At 52.4% G+C, this 20,212-nt stretch overlaps 2 protein-coding genes across 3 annotated transcripts; one reads left to right on the top strand and one right to left on the bottom strand.

The window, feature by feature from the left end:
- Window positions 1-14: 14 nt before the first annotated feature.
- Window positions 15-15,559, top strand: LOC308565860 (short transient receptor potential channel 2-like). The gene is made up of 12 exons (XM_081155549.1): window positions 15-857; window positions 2,465-2,677; window positions 3,629-3,793; window positions 4,960-5,134; window positions 7,613-7,813; window positions 7,900-8,062; window positions 8,678-8,770; window positions 10,150-10,342; window positions 10,890-11,017; window positions 11,148-11,226; window positions 13,994-14,123; window positions 15,024-15,559. The coding sequence occupies exons 1-12, from the start codon at window positions 30-32 to the stop codon at window positions 15,449-15,451; spliced, it is 2,796 nt and encodes a 931-aa protein (XP_081011675.1). The 5' UTR covers window positions 15-29; the 3' UTR covers window positions 15,452-15,559.
- A 473-nt stretch (window positions 15,560-16,032) lies between these two features.
- ART5 (ADP-ribosyltransferase 5) lies at window positions 16,033-19,838 on the bottom strand. Of its 2 annotated transcripts, none has more exons than XM_081155003.1 (5): window positions 19,200-19,838; window positions 18,779-18,913; window positions 17,119-17,848; window positions 16,484-16,516; window positions 16,033-16,400 (listed from the first exon to the last, which is right to left on the bottom strand). In XM_081155003.1, the coding sequence occupies exons 2-5, from the start codon at window positions 18,836-18,838 to the stop codon at window positions 16,270-16,272; spliced, it is 954 nt and encodes a 317-aa protein (XP_081011129.1). In that variant the 5' UTR covers window positions 18,839-18,913; window positions 19,200-19,838; the 3' UTR covers window positions 16,033-16,269. The 2 variants fall into 2 exon arrangements, with proteins under 2 accessions (XP_081011129.1, XP_081011128.1); XM_081155002.1 differs by having other exon boundaries at window positions 18,779-19,002; window positions 19,200-19,787.
- Window positions 19,839-20,212: the final 374 nt, after the last annotated feature.

The raw sequence follows: 20,212 nt of genomic DNA on the forward strand, positions 1-20,212 counted from the left end.
TAGAGAGTTAAAGGCTTGAAAGTGGGAGAATGAGTAGGAAAGAGGCAGCTGGACACAATTGGGAGCAGACAGAGCAGGAGTTCTGTGGAAAACAAAGGGGGTTGGAAACTCGGAGTCCCACCCTCTCCTTTACCCAGCCACAACCTAACTGGACCGAGATCATGAACAAAAAGCTGAAGTTCCCACCTCCACTCCTGGGTGCCATCCAGGAGGGGCAGCTGGGCCTCGTGCAGCAGCTACTGGAATCGGGAGTTGAGGCCACAGGCAGTGGGCCAGGCGGTCCCCTACGGAACGTGGAGGAGGCCGAGGACCGCTCCTGGAGGGAAGCTCTCAACCTGGCCATCCGCCTTGGCCATGAGGCCATCACTGATGTGCTGTTGGCCAATGTCAAGTTTGACTTCCGGCAGATCCACGAGGCACTGCTAGTGGCCGTGGACACAAACCAGCCAGCAGTGGTGCGTCACCTGTTGGCCCGGCTGGGACGGGAGAAGGGCCGCAAAGTGGACACCAGGTCTTTCTCTCTGGCTTTCTTTGACTCATCAATCGATGGCTCCCGCTTTGCGCCTGGTGTCACTCCACTCACCCTGGCCTGTCAGAAGGACCTGTACGAGGTAGCCCAGCTGCTCATGGACCAGGGCCACACCATTGCCCGGCCCCACCCCATCTCCTGTGCCTGCCTCGAGTGCAGCAATGCCCGCCGCTATGACCTGCTGAAGTTCTCCCTGTCCCGCATCAACACCTACCGTGGCATTGCCAGCAGGGCCCACCTCTCGCTGGCCAGCGAGGACGCCATGCTGGCTGCCTTCCAGCTCAGTCGCGAGCTCAGGCGCCTTGCACGCAAGGAGCCCGAGTTTAAGGTTGGTTTCTCATACTTTCCCCTGCCCTCGGTGCTGGGTATGGGTCCTCCCACCAGGATGTGGTTGGGCCTGCAGTGGGTGTTCTGGGAAGTGGGAAACAACCAGAAGATGAGGCCTCTTTCTGTTCTCAAGAAGCCTCCCTTTTGATAGGGAGTCAGAGTCTTGCCTTAAAGGGGATTCATGCGAATGGCAGAGAGCTGTCACTTGAGGGGCATCTTGTCTTATGGGGGTGGCACAAACCCCACCCTAGGGGTGCACTGGGTCTGTCTGAGGTAGGAGAGAAGACAGAGACAGATAGAAAAGCAACTGGACAGACTGAGATGTCAGTAGAACCTGTCTTCTCTGTACACCTGGACCTGCCCAGAGCATGGCATGTTGGGGCCTCCGGCTTGTGCTCACAAGCAGGGAGATGACAGAGAGAGGCAGACAGGACACTTCCAGGATGCTCAGCTTCATTCAGTGCCCATGTGATGGTTCTACAAGGACTCCAACACCCAGAAAAGAGAGGTCAGGAAGCAATAGCTCTTGTGTTCACAGCAGACCCCTTGGAAAAGACAGGATTAATCTTGGCTACACAAGTGGGTGGTTTAATACAAGTGAAGAGGAGTAGGCCAGGTAGGCTCTCAGGTAGCAAAAGTAGACACAGTGATGCATGCAGGAGCCTGTACAGGACAGAGAATGAGGGAGGCCTGCAGGCAGGGACTGGTCAGAGCCTTGAGCACCACCTTTTTAGTTCCATCCATCACTCATCCACTGACATCCCCTCTGTGCCAGGAAAATTTGGTCCCCATGTTCAAGATTATCATTAGATGGGAAAACAGACAAGGATATTAAAACGAGGCCTAAGGCAGGATGTGATATGTGCCAGGAGACTTGGGGAAAGAGCCTGCTGCTTTACCAGGGTAGTGAAGGATTGGAGAACAAAGAGGGAACAGTAAAGAGCAGTCCTTTCCAAAGGACTTCCCTCCATTCTCACTAGCCCATGGAAGGACATGGCAGGAATTAGCATCCCTCTTTCTAGGCAAGGGAGCTGAGTCCTGGAAAGCAGAAGAACCTTACCCAGTGTGGCACCACCTGAAGGACAGTGTTGGGACTCAGACCTGGCCTTCTGAAATCTCAGGCTGGATTCCCTCTGGGTTTAGAGCCCCAAGTAAAACCGAGGAAAGGATAAGAAAGATCTGCCTTACTCATGTCTGCCTTTCCTCAAACTGGGCTCTTATATAAGGTAGTTGCTCGGGGAAATCAAGTAAATGAACACAAGTAAGGTGTGAGAGTAGTAGAAGTGGGACAGGAAATAGAAACTAGAAAGGTAAGTACAAGGATGGGCAAAAGCTGGCTGAGGGGTTTGGGTTGAAACAACTTGGTAATGAGACAGAAGCAGCATCAGATATGCAAAGTTGACATTGAAAGTACCTCATTATAGCAAGAAGGAGAGGTGAAATAGCACAGAAGAAAGGAATGGATGACCCAGGGTGACACCAGATGTGGGAAGTGATGGCCCAAGGGCAGGACTGAGGTGGCCCAGGCCCACTATTGGGAGGGTGGGGGGCTGACAATGGGGCTGGGTCCATAGAGTGGCAGGCACACAGGAACCTGCTTCCCTACAGCCCGAGTATATTGCCCTGGAGTCACTGAGCCAGGACTACGGCTTTGAGCTGCTGGGCATGTGCCGGAACCAGAGCGAGGTCACTGCAGTGCTCAATGACCTGGGTGAGGACAGCGAGACTGAGCCTGAGGCCGAGGGCCTGGCCCAGGCCTTTGAGGAAGGCATCCCCAACCTGGCAAGGCTGCGACTGGCCGTCAACTACAACCAGAAGCGGGTCAGCTGGGCCCTACCGGCCACTACCCTCAACCCCCTGCCCAGCCCTGATCCCTTGCCTGATCCCTATCCCCACCCCAACCCTAAGGAAGTCCTTTCCCTGCTCTCAAGACCCTCTTAGACTTGGTTCTGAGCACCCTTCTATCTAGGCCCCTGATCCTATGGGTCTCCCGCCCTCCCTTCCTACCTTCAGTCTAAGCCCCTAACCATTCCCCAGCCCTTGGAAGTCCCATTGCCCCAGGGCTCCTCCTGCCCTCCAGACATCTATGTCTTACACTCGGCTCTGCCTCTGGCCCACTGAGTAATTTGTTCCAGTATTTTTCCGTTGTTAGACTTCAGTATCTTACTCTGTTCAGCAAGATTAGACTAGATCTCTCAGGGCTTAGATATCAAGTGATTTCATTAGATGCCCTGACTCATCAGATGCCCTCTCCCCTAAGCTAAAGGTAGGCTCCCTTTCCAGTCTCCCCAACCCCTTACTCTCCCCTCTCACATATCCTAGCCCACCAAGAGCTTACCCAAGCACCTTCCTTCATAATGCACCCCCCTCCCCCCCCCGAGATACCAACTCCCATTTTCCTGCTTCTCCCCTCTTCATGACCATTCAGGCTAGTGCCCCACATTTCTAAGAAGACAAAGGACCCTGAGGGTTCTGGGACTTGGATATCCCATTCCACCTATCACTGTCTGACTTAGTTTCAAGAATGTGGGATCTGGAGAGTCAGGAGAATCTGAGTTCAGTTTCTCCTTCACAGACTAGGAAACCAAGACCCAAAGAGGGGTGGGGTCTGTGCAAGGTCACATGGTACATGAGTTACCTCTCTTCTGAGCTGACTAGCTGGCCTGGGGAGGAAAGAAACATGTTCAATCTCTATGGCAGGGAAGTAAAGGCTGTGTACCCAACTGGCTCCCTCCCTCCTCCCTGCCTGGTGGCCACCCCATCTCTTCTTAGTTTGTAGCACACCCCATCTGCCAGCAAGTCCTGTCCTCCATCTGGTGTGGGAACCTGGCCGGCTGGCGTGGAAGCACCACCATCTGGAAGCTCTTTGTCGCCTTCCTCATCTTCCTCACCATGCCCTTCCTCTGCCTCGGCTACTGGCTGGCGCCCAAGTCCCGGGTACTAAGAATAAAATTAATAACTGTCACTCTTTGAGCACTTGCTTTATGCCAGGCCCTGGGCAAGGCACTTTGGGAATGTTGCCATTAAGTAATTAGAGGTGGCCCTGGAAGGTTAGCACTACACCTCTATTATATGGGCACAGGGAACAGAAGTGCTCTTTTTGTTGAGGGGACACAGTAAATAGCAGAGTGAGGATTTAAGCTGAGGTCTCTCTGCCTCCAAAGCCTGAATCCTATATACAAGCCTATATTCTCCTAAAGAGATGGCTACTCCAACTGACAAATTCTTTGGGAGCCTTGTGGTCCCAGATACTTTTATTCGTTCATTCAACAACTATTTTCTAGAGAGCCTACTGTGAGCCAGGCTTTGTGCCTGGTGCTGGGATATAATGAGAAGCCATCCCTGTCCCTGTCAACCAGGTGAGGACTAGGGAGGGCAGCGTCCAGGAAGCAGGAACAGCATGTCCACAGGCCCAGGGGAGAAAGGATGTAAAGTAGGAGAGAAACTGAAAGGAATTCTGTGCTGCTAAAGCCTAAGTGCAAATAGCCAGTGGTGGGAGGTAGGCAGTAAGCAGTAGCCAGGCCTCTCAGAGCCATATAAGCAACAATGGAAGCCACTGCAGGCTTTTGATGATGTGAGCGGTGCGAGTGGTTTCGTGCTTTGGAAAGCTCACTACGAGTGGTGTGGAGGATGGGTTAGGGGAGGGGGCAGGAGCTAGGGAGACTTCCCAGTGTGTGACAGAAAGGGTGCAGAGATGCCTTTAGGGTTCCTGGCCTGGGTGGTCAGGTCATTTTCTAAAATGGGGACACAGGAGGAGGAGGAGGAATGAGTTTGGGATAGAAGATGATTAATTTATTTTTTATTTTAGTTTTTTGTGGTTGAGATTGAAGAGCCTGTTGGACCTCCAAGGGAAAGTTACTTTTGCTGTGGGATCCTCAGTTCCTTAGCTGAAAAAATGAGAATAATAATAACCACCTCATATGGTTGTGAAGGAGACAATAGATAAGAAAGTATAAGGCCTAACCTATAGCAAATTCTTGATAAATGTCTGAGGAAGGGAGTGAAGGGGAGTCACGTGTGGGCTGAGCATTCCAGAAGTACTCCCAGGAGAGAGAGACATGAACAGGACTCTGAGGGCCATGCTCTCCCTCCCTCCCCCCAAGCTGGGCCGCCTGCTGAAGATCCCAGTGCTGAAGTTCCTGCTGCACTCCGCCTCCTACCTTTGGTTCCTCATCTTCCTGCTGGGAGAGTCCTTGGTCATGGAGACACAGCTGAGCACCTTCCACGGCCGCAGCCAGAGCGTCTGGGAGACTTCACTGCACATGGTTTGGGTCACAGGTACATGTGTGGGGCATGTGTGAGCCCCACTTGGGGTGCCTCTTCACTGTTCTTCATGATGAGTGCCCCAGTGGGGGTCCCTTGCCCCTGTAGATGCCCCTGAACATAACCAGACCCCTTTGGGCTCTAGCACACCAAGGGGACTTTTTCCTTCCTCCCTAATTAGGGTCCCTGGCCCTGTGCTAGGCTCCCTGAGCAAGGACCCCATTCTTCCCTGACTTGGAGGTTCCTATCCTCTCACAAATAAGACACTGCTTCATAATGTCAGGTGGGAACTTATCTAGGTATAATGGTAACTTGCAAGTCCACCACCAGCCAATCTGTCCCAAAGATCATGGAATAGAAAGGCTCGCAGACCAAATTAAGAAATCCACATGTGGTGTACTTATGATGGTGGTGTTATGAGGACCAGAGTTGAGGTTTGAGTGGGAGATGCAACAGCCGGAAGTTGCCTGGGCCCCACACTTGTTTTATGGGAGAAACCCAGGGGAAGGTCTGTCTGGCTATAGCTGTAGCTTGCCAATCATCCTGATGAGCAGCTATGACTTTTCTTTGCAATCTTCAGGCAGAGAACATGTGGGGCCAGAATGGCTAGCACCAGTGGGTAGCTGATTTAAGATCTGATAAATCCTGAGCTCCTCATCTGCCTCATGAATATTCAGTGTGTTATGAATATTTAGTGTCTACCCATCCCTTTCTATGTATCTTCACATACATATGCTCTTCTTACTTTAATTGTTCACCCGGATGACTAACTTACCTATGCTTAATACATTTCGTCCATCCCATTGGTGTTTTCTTCTACAACAGAATGGAGCATTCTCAAATAATTCAGCAATGCATTTTACAAGAATCCCCAGAGCTCTCCTACCCTCTGGCTTGTTAGTTCAGCAGGCTGGACTGGTGGTCCCTTCCTCAGCTGTCCTCCCCTCATTTAGCTCTAGCTTACTCAGCCAACTCCAGTATACTAAGCCCACTACTCCACCCTGTACCAAGACAATGATGCCTGAAAGGACATTTGGCCAAGAAAAGAGGGAGAGGGGGACAAGAGCAGTCCAAGAGGAAAAGTTTCTCATCCAGTTATTAACTAAACATCACTAACCTGTGCTTCTGCCCATGGGGGAAGAAAATCTTAAGAAACAAAATTCTTCATTTCTTCTTGCAATAAATGCTTGTTTCTGCCCTACTGTGGGTGGTGAAGACCTAAGAATGCATAGATAAATTAAATTCAGTTCCATCCACCCACTCGACATACATTACCGAGCATCCACCTTACCCCACTAAGGTGTTCTCCTGCCTTGGACACTGATTCAGTTCCTGACCACATCATGCTCCTGCTCGTCTCCAGGCCATGCTCATTCACTGTCCCCAGAGCACTCTCCCCTTCCCATGCTGCCCCTTCACCTGGCTGTTCCAGCAGGTCTCAGCTTAAAGGTCACTTTCTGTGAGAAGCTTTCCCTGGCTCCCTAATCAGGGTGAGGATCCATCCCCATAACAGCCTCTGTTCCCCTGCTCCTCAGCCTTAGCATTTCCCACACTCGATTATAAATACCTGGCTACTGCCTGTCTTCCTCACTAGATTAGGAATCCTGGGAGGTCAGGGGCTGTCTGTCTTACTGACCACAGGAACCCACTGCCACATGGTAGAGTTTAGTAAATGTTTGTTTAACAATCACCAGGGGCCTCATTCTGGGCACTGGGGACTGGGAGATGAATTGGACATGGTCCCTGCCCCTGAGGGATTCCAAGTTCAAAGGAGGGGAGGGAGACAGACCCCTGCAGTGGCCCACAGTGATGGCATCCCAGAGATCTGAAGAGCGCCAGAACACAGAGCAGGGAGCACTCACTGCCCCTGGTTAGGGCAGGCCTCATAGAGGAGATAATATTCAGCCTGGGCCACAGAGCAAGCCTGGCTTCACAAGGGTGTGGAAGGGCATTCTAGGCAGACAGGACCATGAGTGAAAGAGCACAGGCTTGTACCCAGAGACTGGGGAAGGGTAAAATGTGGCCATCACCTGGCTAACGAAGGTCCAGCTCCCAGGACCACCCCCATCGCCAGGTCTGGCATTAGGTCCCAGGATAATTGATAATGATCAGGTTGATCTTTTGGAGCACCTTCCTATCAATATTTTATAAATATTTGTCCAATATTTATTTAGTGGAGGGCAGGAAAGAACAAATATAAATCATTTCTTCACCTAAACAGCCTCTGCCAGGTGTTACTTTGAATGTCAGCTGACTGGGGCCACTGGTATAGGCCACAGCACAGATGAGTCTGAATCAGCCAGGAGTCTTTACTTTCATATAAAATCACTTTGTACTTAAGCAGGTTAAATGTTTATATTTTATCAACTTCATCCCCATGATGTTTTAGCCCTCACCCCCACCATAGATAGGTTTCCCCAACCATAATCTAGCTCTGACCTGGAAGGAGGGGAGTTCTACTTCATCCTGCCCTGGGCCCTGCCACCCCCTCAGGCTTCCTATGGTTTGAGTGTAAGGAAGTGTGGATAGAGGGCCTGCGCAGTTACTTCCTGGACTGGTGGAACTTCCTGGACGTCGTCATCCTGTCCCTGTACCTGGCGGCCTTTGCACTACGTCTCCTCGTGGCTGGGCTTGCCCACATGAACTGCCGGGATGCCCCCAATGGGGCTGCCTGCCACTATTTCACCTCAGCTGGTGAGTGCCCCCCAACTCAGTCCTGAATCCCCCAATCCCTTCTCTTCCTGGGCTCTCAGCCTCAGCCCCCATTCCACCCTGCACAGAGAGAAGTGAGTGGCGCACCGAGGACCCCCAGTTCTTGGCTGAGGTGCTCTTTGCTGTCACCAGCATGCTCAGCTTCACCCGTCTGGCCTACATCTTGCCAGCCCATGAGTCGCTGGGCACTCTGCAGATTTCCATTGGCAAGATGATTGACGACATGATCCGGTGCGTCCTGTCCCAGCTCAGAGCATCCTCCCCTCTGATAGAGTCCACTCACAACTGAACCTCCTTCTGAAATTCCCCAGCTCTAGTTAGCACAGGGGTTCAACCTGGGTTCCTTGCATAGGCTCCAGGGTCCTCTGGGAACCTGAAACTATAGGCAAAATTTGGGGTGTAAATGCACACTTCTCTGCAGAGAGAGTCTATAACTCTAATCTAAATCTTTTGAGTCCTGTGGTTCAAAAAAGATTAGGAACAACTGACAGCAGGAAGAGCCCTTGGCTGTGGGTTCCAATCCCGGTTCTGTCACTGTCTCTGTGACCCCCTTTGGGCCTCAGTTTTTCCATCTTTGTGGTAAGGGCACTGGACTGAGGGGTCCCTTTGGACCCTTCCCACTACATAATTGCTCTTTGAACCCATGGCATTATCTGGTCTCGGTCATCACCTAATCATTTACAGATATGCCCAGCCAGGCTCTCCATTCTTAACAGTAAACAAATTGAATATTGTCAAGTAGCGAGGCTGAGCCTGAAAGGTCACCACACCTATCCCTCTTCCCAGAGCTTGACTTCTCTCAGGATGGAGACTTGCCCTGATCCTCCTTAACCCACCCCCTGCCAGGTTCATGTTCATCCTCATGATCATCCTGACTGCCTTTCTCTGTGGCCTCAACAATATCTATGTGCCCTACCAGGAGACAGAGCGGCTGGGCAAGTATGCCAGGGCAGAGGCAGGGTGGGCAGGTGGGAGTCTGGGACCCTGCAGCTGGGAGCTTAGCAGTCACTTCTTTCTATCCCCTTCATCTATTCACTCAATAATTAACTTTCTGGTTTGGTGAATCACTCCCATGTTGATTCACACTCATTTATTTGTTCACTCCCTCACTAGTTGATGATGTGTACTTTCCCACACATCACATCGGGAGACACATGTTGTCGGTTTAGCCCATTGGTCAGATAGTTCGGGACATTTAGTGTTTGACAAGCAAAAGTACAACTCATCAGAATGGCATTTAGAAAGAACACTTTGGATGCAATGTAGACAATGGAGAAAGAAGAGAGAGACTAGGTCAGAGACCAGTTGCAGAGGTTGTTGCAGTAATCTAAGCCTGAACTGGTGCTGAGATGGCAGGAATAAGATTTACAACTAAATGCAATAGGACCCATCCTATTGTGGTCAGGTCTGTGAGTGTCTCACAGATATGCACTTTCTGCTGGAGGCAGAGAAGGAAGTTCAGGGATGGCTTCCTGGAGGAGATAGCATTGGAGTTATTACTACCCCCTATCCTCTCTCACCCAGGCCATGGCAACATTTTCTTAACTGGTCTCCATGCCCCCCCCCCATCTGCTTCCCTTCCATTCTACTCACAGCAGCCAACATGAAAATCAGGTATCACCCCTCTGCTTAGAACTCTTCATAGCTTCCTAATGCTCATAGGCCATGGTAAGGATCTTTGCTTTTATCTTACAAGGTCCTACTTGACCCGGTTGGTCCCAACTTACATCTCATGCCTCTGTCTCACAAGCCTCTCTCTCCTTTGCCCTCTGAGACCAGCTATGCTGGCCTTCTCTCAGTTCCTCAATGCTCTCAGGCTTCCCTGCCTTGGGAAAACTCTTCGCATCTCTTTTTCCTTCACTTGGTTGATCCCCATGGATCCTTCAGAGTTAGCTGAATGCTTGAATGCTTTTCAAATATTCTTTCCTCAACTCCCAGACTAGGTCATAACATCTCATGCTGCTGTTTCAAAGCACTTACCACAATTTTAAAATGTTGCTATAATTAGTGTCCATCTCTCCCCCTATTCCCACCCTAGAACATAAGGTCATTGAAGACAGGGACCGCGAGTGTCTTGTTCACAGCTGTATCCTTAGCATCTATGGCTCTACTATGTGCGCAATAAATATTGGTTGACTGAAAGAATGAAAGCTGGAGCTCAGAAATGGCAAGTGTCTGAATGAGCCAGGGTAGTCTTGAGGGCTTCATGGAAGCAGAACGCCTCTGGCTGGGTCCTGGAGGGGGAGAGGAGAGTATCTGGGTGTCACTCAGGTTCATCTCCCACCCCTAACATCCTACCCTTTGTCCCAACATGCCAGTTTCAATGAGACATTCCAGTTTCTGTTCTGGACCATGTTTGGCATGGAGGAGCACAGCGTGGTAGACATGCCTCAGTTTCTGGTGCCTGAATTTGTGGGCCGGGCCCTCTATGGCATCTTTACCATCGTCATGGTCATTGTGCTGCTCAACATGCTCATTGCCATGATCACCAACTCCTTCCAGAAGATTGAGGTATGTGAACTGAAGCCAGCTGAGACCAGGGGAGGAGAAGGGAGAAAGGAGTAGAGGGGAATAGGATACAAGGAGTGGAGACACTTGGGTTCCTGCTCTGCCTTCATGATTGTCTTTTGTGACTGGAGACAGTTTTTCCTCTCAGCCTCATCTTCCTCATCTGTAAAATGAGGGTCTTAGTAATGCTTTAGTTTCTCCAGAGACTAGTGCTCTTTCCACTTTATGGTTGGGAGGAAGGGTGCATTGTGGAAAAGTAGGTGGAAACATGGAAAGGGAAAGGGAAGGAAACAGATAGGTTAGGGTTAGTGTCTGGAGAAATGTCTGGGTAGGAATTGGATGTCAGAAGGATAAAAATAATAGGGAGGAAGAGAGGAGAGGGGGAGATAGGCAGGAGAAATGTGGGTGATGGACCATAACAGAGATAAGAATGGGGAGAAGCACCTTGAGTAGAAGAGACCTGAGGATAGGGGAAGTGAGGCAGACTGAGTGGGCAGGAGGGCTGGGTACCAGAGCGGTCCTTGCAGAGCCCCTACCTCCTGGCCCACAGGACGATGCCGATGTAGAATGGAAGTTTGCTCGCTCCAAGCTCTACCTGTCCTACTTCCGAGAGGGCCTGACCCTGCCTGTGCCCTTCAACATCCTGCCCTCCCCCAAGGCCATCTTCTACCTTCTCAGGTGATGACCTCAGAGCTCTAACTCCCAATACCCAGCACCCAGCACCACTGCACCACCTTACCACCTCCTGCCCCCACTTCCCTAGACCCTGTCCTCTGACTAACCTCTTCCCACCATCTTAATCTCTCAGGAGAATTTTCCGGTTTATTTGCTGTTGCTGCTCCTGCTGCAAAACCAAGAAGCCAGACTATCCCCCAATCCCCACCTTTGTGAGTACCTCATCTGCCTGGTGCTGGTCCTCCTGACTTCAATGGTACTGTCTATTCCATCCATTTGTCTGCACACCCCTGGCTTGTTTGTCTTTCCAGGTGTGTTCCCCAGAAAGCCTGTTCCTAATTCCTGCTCTCTCACATGGCATGCCTTTCCCTTCCTGGCTCTGGCCATTTCCTAAATTTCCAACCCTGTATCATCCAGCTTAAACAGAAGTCCATGCTCCCCCTCCTCCCAAGCCACCACCATCCTATAAACTCCAGACAAACCTTTTTGCCCTAAACTGGGCCCGGACATGGTTGAATGTTTTTCAGAAAAATATGTTAAGAAGCTGAGGGGAAAAATGCCCCACAAACTGGGACAGTGGAAGGCTGACAGAGGCCTAAAAGAGGAGGCCAGGCCTCCAAGGAGCTCACACACCTCCCTTATCTGTTCCTTGGCATGGGAGCCCCTTTCTTATTTATTTATTTATTTATTTTATTTATTTATTTATTTATTTATTTATTTAAATTTATTGAATTTAGACAGAGAGAGAGAGAGAAAGAGAGAGAACACCACTTCTATTCGTTCTTCCACTTACTTAAACATTCATTGGTTGATTCTTGTGTGTGCCCTGACCAAAGATCAAACCCTCGACCTTGGCATATTGAGATGACACACTAACCAACTGAGCTACCTGGCCAGGGGAGCCCCTTCCTAATTTAGACCAGAACTACTGCCAGGTCTGTCTGTTTTCCTTAAAATGTGTTACCTGAGGATCTCTCTAGGCCAGGGCCTCGAGGTTAGCACTCCAGGGCAACAGGCCAACTCTGCAGCTCTGAGGTCCCTGGAACCCCAGATGAGGGAGACCTTCCCTTATCTGGTTTGCCAATAGTTTGTTCAACAAACACTTACCAAAGCACCTGTACTAGAAATAAAGATATAAATTATGGTGGTCCCTGAAAGTGCTGACAGACTAGAGTAGCAGAAGGAAACAGACTGGAATTGTACAGGGTGACAAGCCTATGACAGAAGGAAGCACAGGGCGCTACTAGACCGCAGAGGAGAGGGCTTGGACCCAGCCTCATGAATCAGGGAGCTTCCTAGAGACCTGGAGGGCAGAACAGAATCCTGAAAAATAAACAGGAGGAAGGGGAGATAGGGTGGAGAAGGGAGTTCTAGGCACAGGAAACAGCATGTACAAAAGCACAGCGAGCCTGGCTGGGTGTGGCTCAGGGGCTGAGCATTGACCTAGGATCCAGGAGATGGAGGTTCAATTCCTGATCAGGGCACATGCCCGGGGTTGCAGGCTCAATCCCCAGTTGGGTGCGTGCAGGAGGCAGCTGATTAATGACGACTCTCTTATCATTAATGTTTCTCTCTCTCTCTCTCTTCCTCTCCCTTCCTCTCTATGAAATCAATATATATTGAGAAAAAAAAAAAACAGCACAGCACAAGAAACTGAATGCATAACGTTCCCAGTTTCCACCACATCCTGGCTCCAGGCTACCCTGTGTGGACACCTCTGTCACCCTCCAGGACCTCAGATCCAAATCCTGAATTACCATGCTTTCCCTCTGGCACTTCCTGGCCCTGCCCAGGCTGCCTGGAGCATATTTGCAGACATATATCAGGGCTGCTTCTGCCCTAGGGTGAAACTCAGCTTCTTCACCTGAGGTCAGATTCAGTTCTCTGGGTCTGTGCCCAGTCCTGGTTGGGCAGAGTCATCGCATTCTGCAGGGTCTCACCATACCAGCCAGCTGGGGGTCTCCTCAGTCCTCCACTGCACCTCCACTGCACCTCCACTGAGGTCCCACCCTTCTTCCTGCTATCCCACTTCCTAGCCTGCTCTCTGATGATCCAACCAGGCGTCCCCTCCCACTTATTCTGCATCTTCAGGAAATGGCCTCCCAAAGTTCTTATTCCTTATTTTATACAACAAAAATGCTTTATATGCTCTGTAGCTGAAAGGACCCATCATTCTCTCTCAGACTTCTGCCTGTTCCATCTGTCAATTTCATATCTCCTTTTCAAATATTTAATAAAATGTTCTACTTTTATTAAAAGGATAAAACTAGATAAATAAAAATAATTGTTTCCCAAGTATTTAGAGAGCCCCTACTCTATGCCAAAGAAGTACAGACCTGGGAGGGAGGCGTTATTACCATCTCTGTTCTAAATCTGAAGACACTCAGGCCTGAAGTTGAGTAACTTCCCTAAGGCACACAACTGCTCAGCACTGGGATTTCAGCCTCTGAGTCCAGCACTTTGCCTACTTTCTCTTTACATTTGCTTGCTCGCTCTCTCTCCTTCAATTATCTGTCCCGTATGCCCTACTTGCCCTCCTGGTACTATCCTGAGGCCTAAAACTGGACCCAGATCATTCTAATTTACATGATGATTTCCACGTTGTATGCATGAGTAGGCTTGTGCAGGTCCCTCCCCAAATTCCCTTGTCTCCCCCTCTGCAGAGTTTCAAGGGGAGGGATAACTTGGACTAACTCAACTCAGGAAAACCAAGGTTGGGATGGTGGCAGGAGAGAGAGCTCACCTCGGCCCTGTTCAACATTTTTGTCTCTGCCCAATCCCTGCTCCACCTGCCAACCATCAACCCACCACCCAAGTTCTGCCTTCCAGGACTGCACCAGAGTCTAGATGTGTGGTCAGGGACAGAAAAGTCTGCACCAACTTTGCCTCCATCCTGCATTGCCTAGGGGAGGGAGCCACAGTGACTAGAGAAAGTCTGTGCTGGAGAACCTCTCTCACCCTCCTGTCTTCCCATCCCAGGCCAATCCTGGGGCAGGAGCAGGGCCTGGGGAGGGTGAGCATGGATCCTACCGCCTTCGAGTCATCAAGGCCCTGGTGCAACGCTACATAGAGACTGCCCAGCGGGAGTTCGAGGAGACCCGTCGGAAAGGTTGGTTGCTCACCTCCAAGCCTTTCCCATTCCTGTTCCTTGCTGGCTGGGATAAGTGCACCACACCCAGACTCACACCCCTCACCCAGCCTGCAGTTATATGTGGCCCCATCCTACCTGCCCTTAGAAGCCACAGCCTGAACTGTGCGGCCCCTTGCACTCAATTACCCTCTGACTCGTTCATTTATTCTGCTCATTTCATGTAACCCTTTACTCTTGCCTTCATTTATGTGTTCATTTATTCTAATTCACTCCCTAGTCATTTACTCGTTCACTTAATCCATTAGTCATTCACTTATTCACTCATTCAATCAACACTCATGGCCATGTCCCCTTTGTTCCAGGCTCTGTCTTGGAGGGAGGGGGACCTGTAGATCAGGGACACATAGGAAGCTGTCAGTCTGGTGAGGAAGAGAAACAGTCTTATTAGGCAGAAGGTGCTTAACTAAGAGAGACACAAACTGCAGTGGCCCCAAAGGAGAGAAGGAGCCTACTATTCTGAGAGGCTAATGGCAGAAGGACAGAGTGTCAGAAGCTGAGAAAGAAGAGGTGGGATTTGAACTGGGCCCAGAAGATGGCGATACATGGACAGGTGTAGATGCGGAAGAGGGCTGACAGGGCGGATGTACAAATCTCTGCCTGTTAAACACCTTCCCATCCTTAGGACTCCTGATCCCTTCTTTGTATCTTCTAAACTCACCACCACCTAGCCCCGTTCATATTCACCTGCCCCAGACTCCGCCCGCTCACTAGACCCCCATTCTCACTTCCTCCACTTCTCCCTCAGGAACCCCAAGCATAATGTCCCCTGGGGTTCTGTCAAGGGTAAAAGTGATACAGGACAGGTTCATCTTCTGAGGGACCTCCTATCAATATTCCCCCCAACCCACCCTCCCACAGACCTGGGCAACAGACTGACAGAGCTGACCAAGACTGTCTCTCGACTGCAAAGTGAGGTAGCTGGTGTGCAGCAGACTCTGGCGGAGGGAGGGATGCCCCAGCACCCTGAGGGTGCCAGCATCCCCAGCCGCTATATCACCCGAGTGCACAACAGCGTCCAAATCCTGGGCCCCCTCATCCCTGAGACCCCAGAGCTGACAGGGCCCGGGATTATGGGGACCCAGGTATCTTCAGAAACTGGCCTTCAGGACGCTGGAGGAGTTGGGACTCCAGCTCCTGGAGAGCCTGTTCCCTCCTCCCTGGCCCATGTGCTGGTGCACAGGCAGCAGGAGCCAGAGGCGGCTGGGGACCTGCCCCAGGAGGAAGATCTGGGAACCAAGGAGGGCTCCTGCTGCAGTGGGAGGGCTCCTTCTCCCGCTGCTGACTAGGGCAGCCTACACGGTGCGGGTGGGGGTCATTTAGTAGAAGGCCATACCGCTGTCTTTACCTCTAAATAAAGTTTCTGTTCAGGATGTCAGATGCCTCCAGAGCGTGTAAGAATCTCTGTCTCTTCGTGTTTTGAGATCCTCTCCCTCCCCTCCCCCAAAATGGACCCTTGTGGGAGCAGGGCAGAGGGAAACAGCTTGCTCTGAGGTCCCAAGTATCTTGGGCTTAGGATCCTACCTTGGATTCCTCCAGCTCTTTAGTGCAAAGAGTTCTGGACTGCAAGGCAGGGGGTCTGGTTTCAGTACTAACTCTGTCTTTGAGCAAGTTGCTTTCTTCCTTGGCTTTGCATTCCTCTGACGAATGAGCCGGGGAACCCATCTGTCCCCTTCCTGCCTTCAGGATGTTGTGAGGAACCTCAGGCTGATGAAACTTCTGGGTTTGCAAGTTATAGTGTGTGACAGGGGTCTGCACAGGGGACCACGTCTAGGAGTGATAAAGAAGTCATTCTTTCAGGTCCCTCAGTCTGGCAAGGCCAGAGCAGGGCAGATGGTCCAGACTCATGAAATAAACCAATCATGAAATTCACTGTCACCACACTCCAACACTGTTTAATCAAGTGGTCATCACAGTACTACCCTTACTTGTCCCAGGGAGTCCTTGCCACATAGCGAGGTTTCCTCCACCCTTCCATGGCCTCAGATTCCCCCGCATCCTGGTTGGGGAGATGGCTTCTAGAGCTGGGTATGAAACCATGTTCCTGCTTCTCAAGGCTGCTCGAAGGCCCCCTTCTTCATATGAAGGTCAACAGTTCCCAAGACTCCTAAGTGGCAGGCATTGGACTTTCAAGGGCCCAGCTCCTGAGAGCTGGAACCCCACAGGAGCCAAGAGCAGGGCTGTCCAGGAGAGCAGAGAGAAGGCCCGGTTGGAGGGTAAATCTGGCTGCCTCCCCTGCTGGAGAGAGAAGAAAAGGTGAAGGGCCAGCAGGGCCAGGAAGAGTCAAAGCAGGTGAGGGAGGAGAAAGGAGAGTAACTCACTTGGTACAGACATACAGCCCCGCCTCTTCTCCCCTGTAATGGAGAGCATGGTGAGACCCTCACACCCCAAACTCCCCTTCCCACCAGGCCCTGGCACTGGCAATTCCCCTTCTCAATCCATCCTTCCCTTCTCCTAAATGCAAACTTCTGACTTCCTTTCTCCTCCTTCCCCCAGGAAATCTTCCCAGATAGCCCATCCATCCCTGCTCCCACCCCAGCCCCAGTCACTGCTCCATTCTGTCCCTGCCTTGGCACCTGGGAATAACACAGATGTGTCCTGTGGACCCCGTTAAGCCCAGGAATTCCTGAGATCTGAAGCAGCATTCCTGTCACTTTCCTCTGCTTGCTGATCTCTGAACTGGGTGCTTTTGCTCTATTAGACTCTACAGTAGATAGAACCTTTTGAGAGCATTTACAGAGTCATTTGAGAATATGCACAGGTCTAGAAAACACTGATAGGACCTTCTAAGAGCTGGTAGGACCTAAGTCACAGAGAACAGTAACTGCAGCTGACTTTTAGCCCTCAATTTCTCTGTTAACCAAGTAGGTCTCCTGAAGGCCCTGGGGATCATATGGGGACATCCTGGCTTATTTCACCCTCCCTGCCAGTCCTGCTTCCCTCATGCACAGCTCACCACCCAGATAGGCACAGTTAAAGTGGCTGCAGGTCTTATTGTAACTCCAGAGAGTCACTAGGCTCCGGGTTCCATCTTGGGAGAAACTGGTGACCAAGAAGACTTCGTGGGGAGGAATCAGGACTTCACGTTCCTTGGGGAAAACAGACAGGGCCTGGATAGGGGCCCCAAAACAAGTCCTTAGGGAGAAGAAAGTGGCATTGCCAAATCTGTGGGCTACCACCTCATCCAGGGAGCTGGAGGCAAACTGACCCAAGCGGATAGAGTCTCCCAACCTCTTGGGTTCAAAGCGAAGGGTGCCTACACCTCGGAACACCACCTGCCCAGGTCCCCTGCTGCAGCCCTCACTCCCCTGCAGCAGCTGCAGGGCCCGGGTCAGGTAGAAATGCAGGGCCTTGAAGGGGAAGTGCCTCATGTAGGACTCCCGGGAGACACCGCCTGTCCGAACAGCCTGGTTCAGCTCCCAGTACAAGGTGTTAGATGAGTTGGTATAGACCATGACGGCAATTCCATGCTGGGATTTGAAGCCAGGGGGCAGTGTGAGCCCTTGCTGCTTCTGCTCCCAGGCTTCCTGGGCTGCCTCCCAGGATTCCCGCAGCAGGGCATGGCGGGCCATCTCCTCCTTCAGCAGAAGGGCTGCCTTCTCCTCCATCTCCTCTGCGCAGCCCACATAGGCATCATCGAAGGTGTCTGGAGCCAGGCCCAGTGGCAGGATGGGAACAGCCTGGGCCTAATGTGGTAAGGAAGAGAGGAGCCACACAGGAAAGGGTATAAATTCAAAGCACTGGAAGGGGTCCTGGTGGCAGATCAGTTCAGAAACACAGAATCTCATTTCTTATGCCCAAATATCTGGTGTATACAATTTAGCAAGGGCCCAAGGGCTTAAATAACACAGGCACTGGAGTTAGACATGGGTTCAGATCCTGCCATTCATCACCTACTAGCTGTGGGATCTTGGCCAGTCTCTTAACTCTCCTGGGCTTCAGGTTCTCCACCTACAAATTGCTACTTCCAACCTCACAGGGCTACTGTGAGAACAGCATATAGATCTTCACCTCTGTACAACCTAAAAGGGGTCATCCTGACATCAAAGAGTCTCCCACATTCAGTGGGAAGTGGGGCTAGCTGGCTTCCAAGCGTTGTTCTGGCTCTAAGACTCAGTGTGCAGATGATACACAAATGTCCTACTGGTGTCCCAATTATCTGACCCTCCCCCCCATCCTCAGACTCTCTTTCCCTCCCATGCAGATGCTCAGCTGCCACACCAAACCACTGTCAGCTCTGAGACTCCTGAGTCCTCTCCCGCTTTAGAAGCCCTCCTCCCCAATCCTGGGGAGTGGTGTGGGGAGGAGCCCTGGCCTGGGAGGAGCCGCAGGAGGGCCCTACACAGAGTGCCCAACCCGCCGGCCTGTGGCAGGAGGCGGGAACGGCCCGAGGAAGTTAGAGGCGGCCCCTCGGGAGGGGCGAGAGGAAGGAAGGCGGCGCAGTGGGGGAAGCCGGGAGCTCTGGGAGAGGGATCGGGAACTGGGTGCTCCCTGCAGGGGGGAAGGCTACGGAGAGGAAGAAGGCTGGGGTCTTGGAGAACAGTCCCTGGGAGAGATTTTTGAGGAATCTGCCTCCCGACCGTTTCCTCTGTGGCAGGGAATGGTCCCCCAGTTACCTGCCGGAGGGGGTGAAGGCCAAGGCAGCTGAGGGTGAGCAGCAGGGCAGCCAGCAGCATCCCTGGGGGAGCCAGGGGAGCGAGGTCCGGATGCCGGGGGCTCGGGGGCAGCGGCGGAGTCCTGTCTTCAGTCAGCTGGGGGAAGAGACCCACATCCCTCCTGTGGCGCGAAGAAGAGGGCCCGGGACTCGGGGGCCCAGACATGGGCGGGGCCAAGGGCGGGCCTAAGGGATGGGTAGGGCTTGGGTTTACTGTCTCCACCCCCAGCACAAGCACAACCCCAAGTCTCCGCTGCCCTGCCTCCCGGATGCCCCCAAACTCGGTGCTTTCTGCTTAGAGGGGGTTTTTTGTTTGTTTTTTGGGGGACGGTCAAGGTGATTTGACTCCACCCGGAGAGGGGGGGGCGGGGCCTGGCACCCACCTGGAGGTCGGGGAGGCCGAGGGAGCGGGAAGGTTCAGCTCGGCGGCGGGTGCCGGCGGGCGTCGCGACGAGCGAGGCTTGTCCCCGGAGTCTAGCCGACCAGCGAAGTCCCGCAGCTAACTATAGCCCCCTGGCGTCGGGGCAGAAACCCGACACCTCCCCCCGCCCGAGCTGCGGCGGAGGGAGCCGGAGCGGTGCGGGGCGCTGGGCGGCTGACTCCCCGCCGCAAACTGCGAGTTCTCCCTCCAGGACCCTCTTGGTCCCGGGTCGGGAGAGGGGGCGGCGAGACTTGGCCCCTCCCTCAGGGGAGCCCTGACCGGGCCGCCAGACCCTTAGGTCTGGGAACCCGACGAGGGTCCCCCGCCTGCCAGGAGGTCGCCGCTTCCGTACTCACTGATTTGCATGCAATTTGCATACGGCCCACTCCTTGGGTCACGTGCGGCCCAGTACCCGAGCGGCACCCCCTCCAGTCTCTACCCCCTGCCCTGTCAGTGGGGTCCGGCCAGGCGCGGAGCCCTCTTTCAGATCCTCAGGGTGCAGCCCGCCGGCTCCCAGACCCTCTCTCCCTGCACCGCTCAGGCTCCGGGGACCCGGGTCTGTCAACTCTGGCCTTTCCCCTCCGCTTCTGTGGGCTTGTCTATAAATAACCTGGCTCTGCGCTTGGGATGCGCAGTCAGAGGTAATGGGAGAAGGGGACAGCTGAGGAATCAGTAGGAAGCTCTGGGAAGAGCTTTCTGAGGGCCTGAGCCTGGGAATGGGGGAGCTACACCCCCAGAGTGGCCAGAGGAGGTGGGGGTTCCTGAATGTCAGGATTGAAGAGTTGCTACCCACTTCCTGCTGGGGCTGAGGTGGGCATGGAGGGTAGACTTACCCCAGGCCTCCATCCTAGTCTGGCTCATTAGTTTAGCCCCATCCCTGGTCCCCATCCCCTCAGACTGCCTGCTAAATAAAGAATTTCCTTCACCTGGCATCTGCTTTCTCCAAAAAGCCTCCCTATAGTCCAAAAAGGAAGA

The sequence above is a fragment of the Miniopterus schreibersii genome (assembly GCF_964146895.1).
Source record: "Miniopterus schreibersii genome assembly, chromosome: 12".
Taxonomy (NCBI): Eukaryota; Metazoa; Chordata; class Mammalia; order Chiroptera; family Miniopteridae; genus Miniopterus; species Miniopterus schreibersii.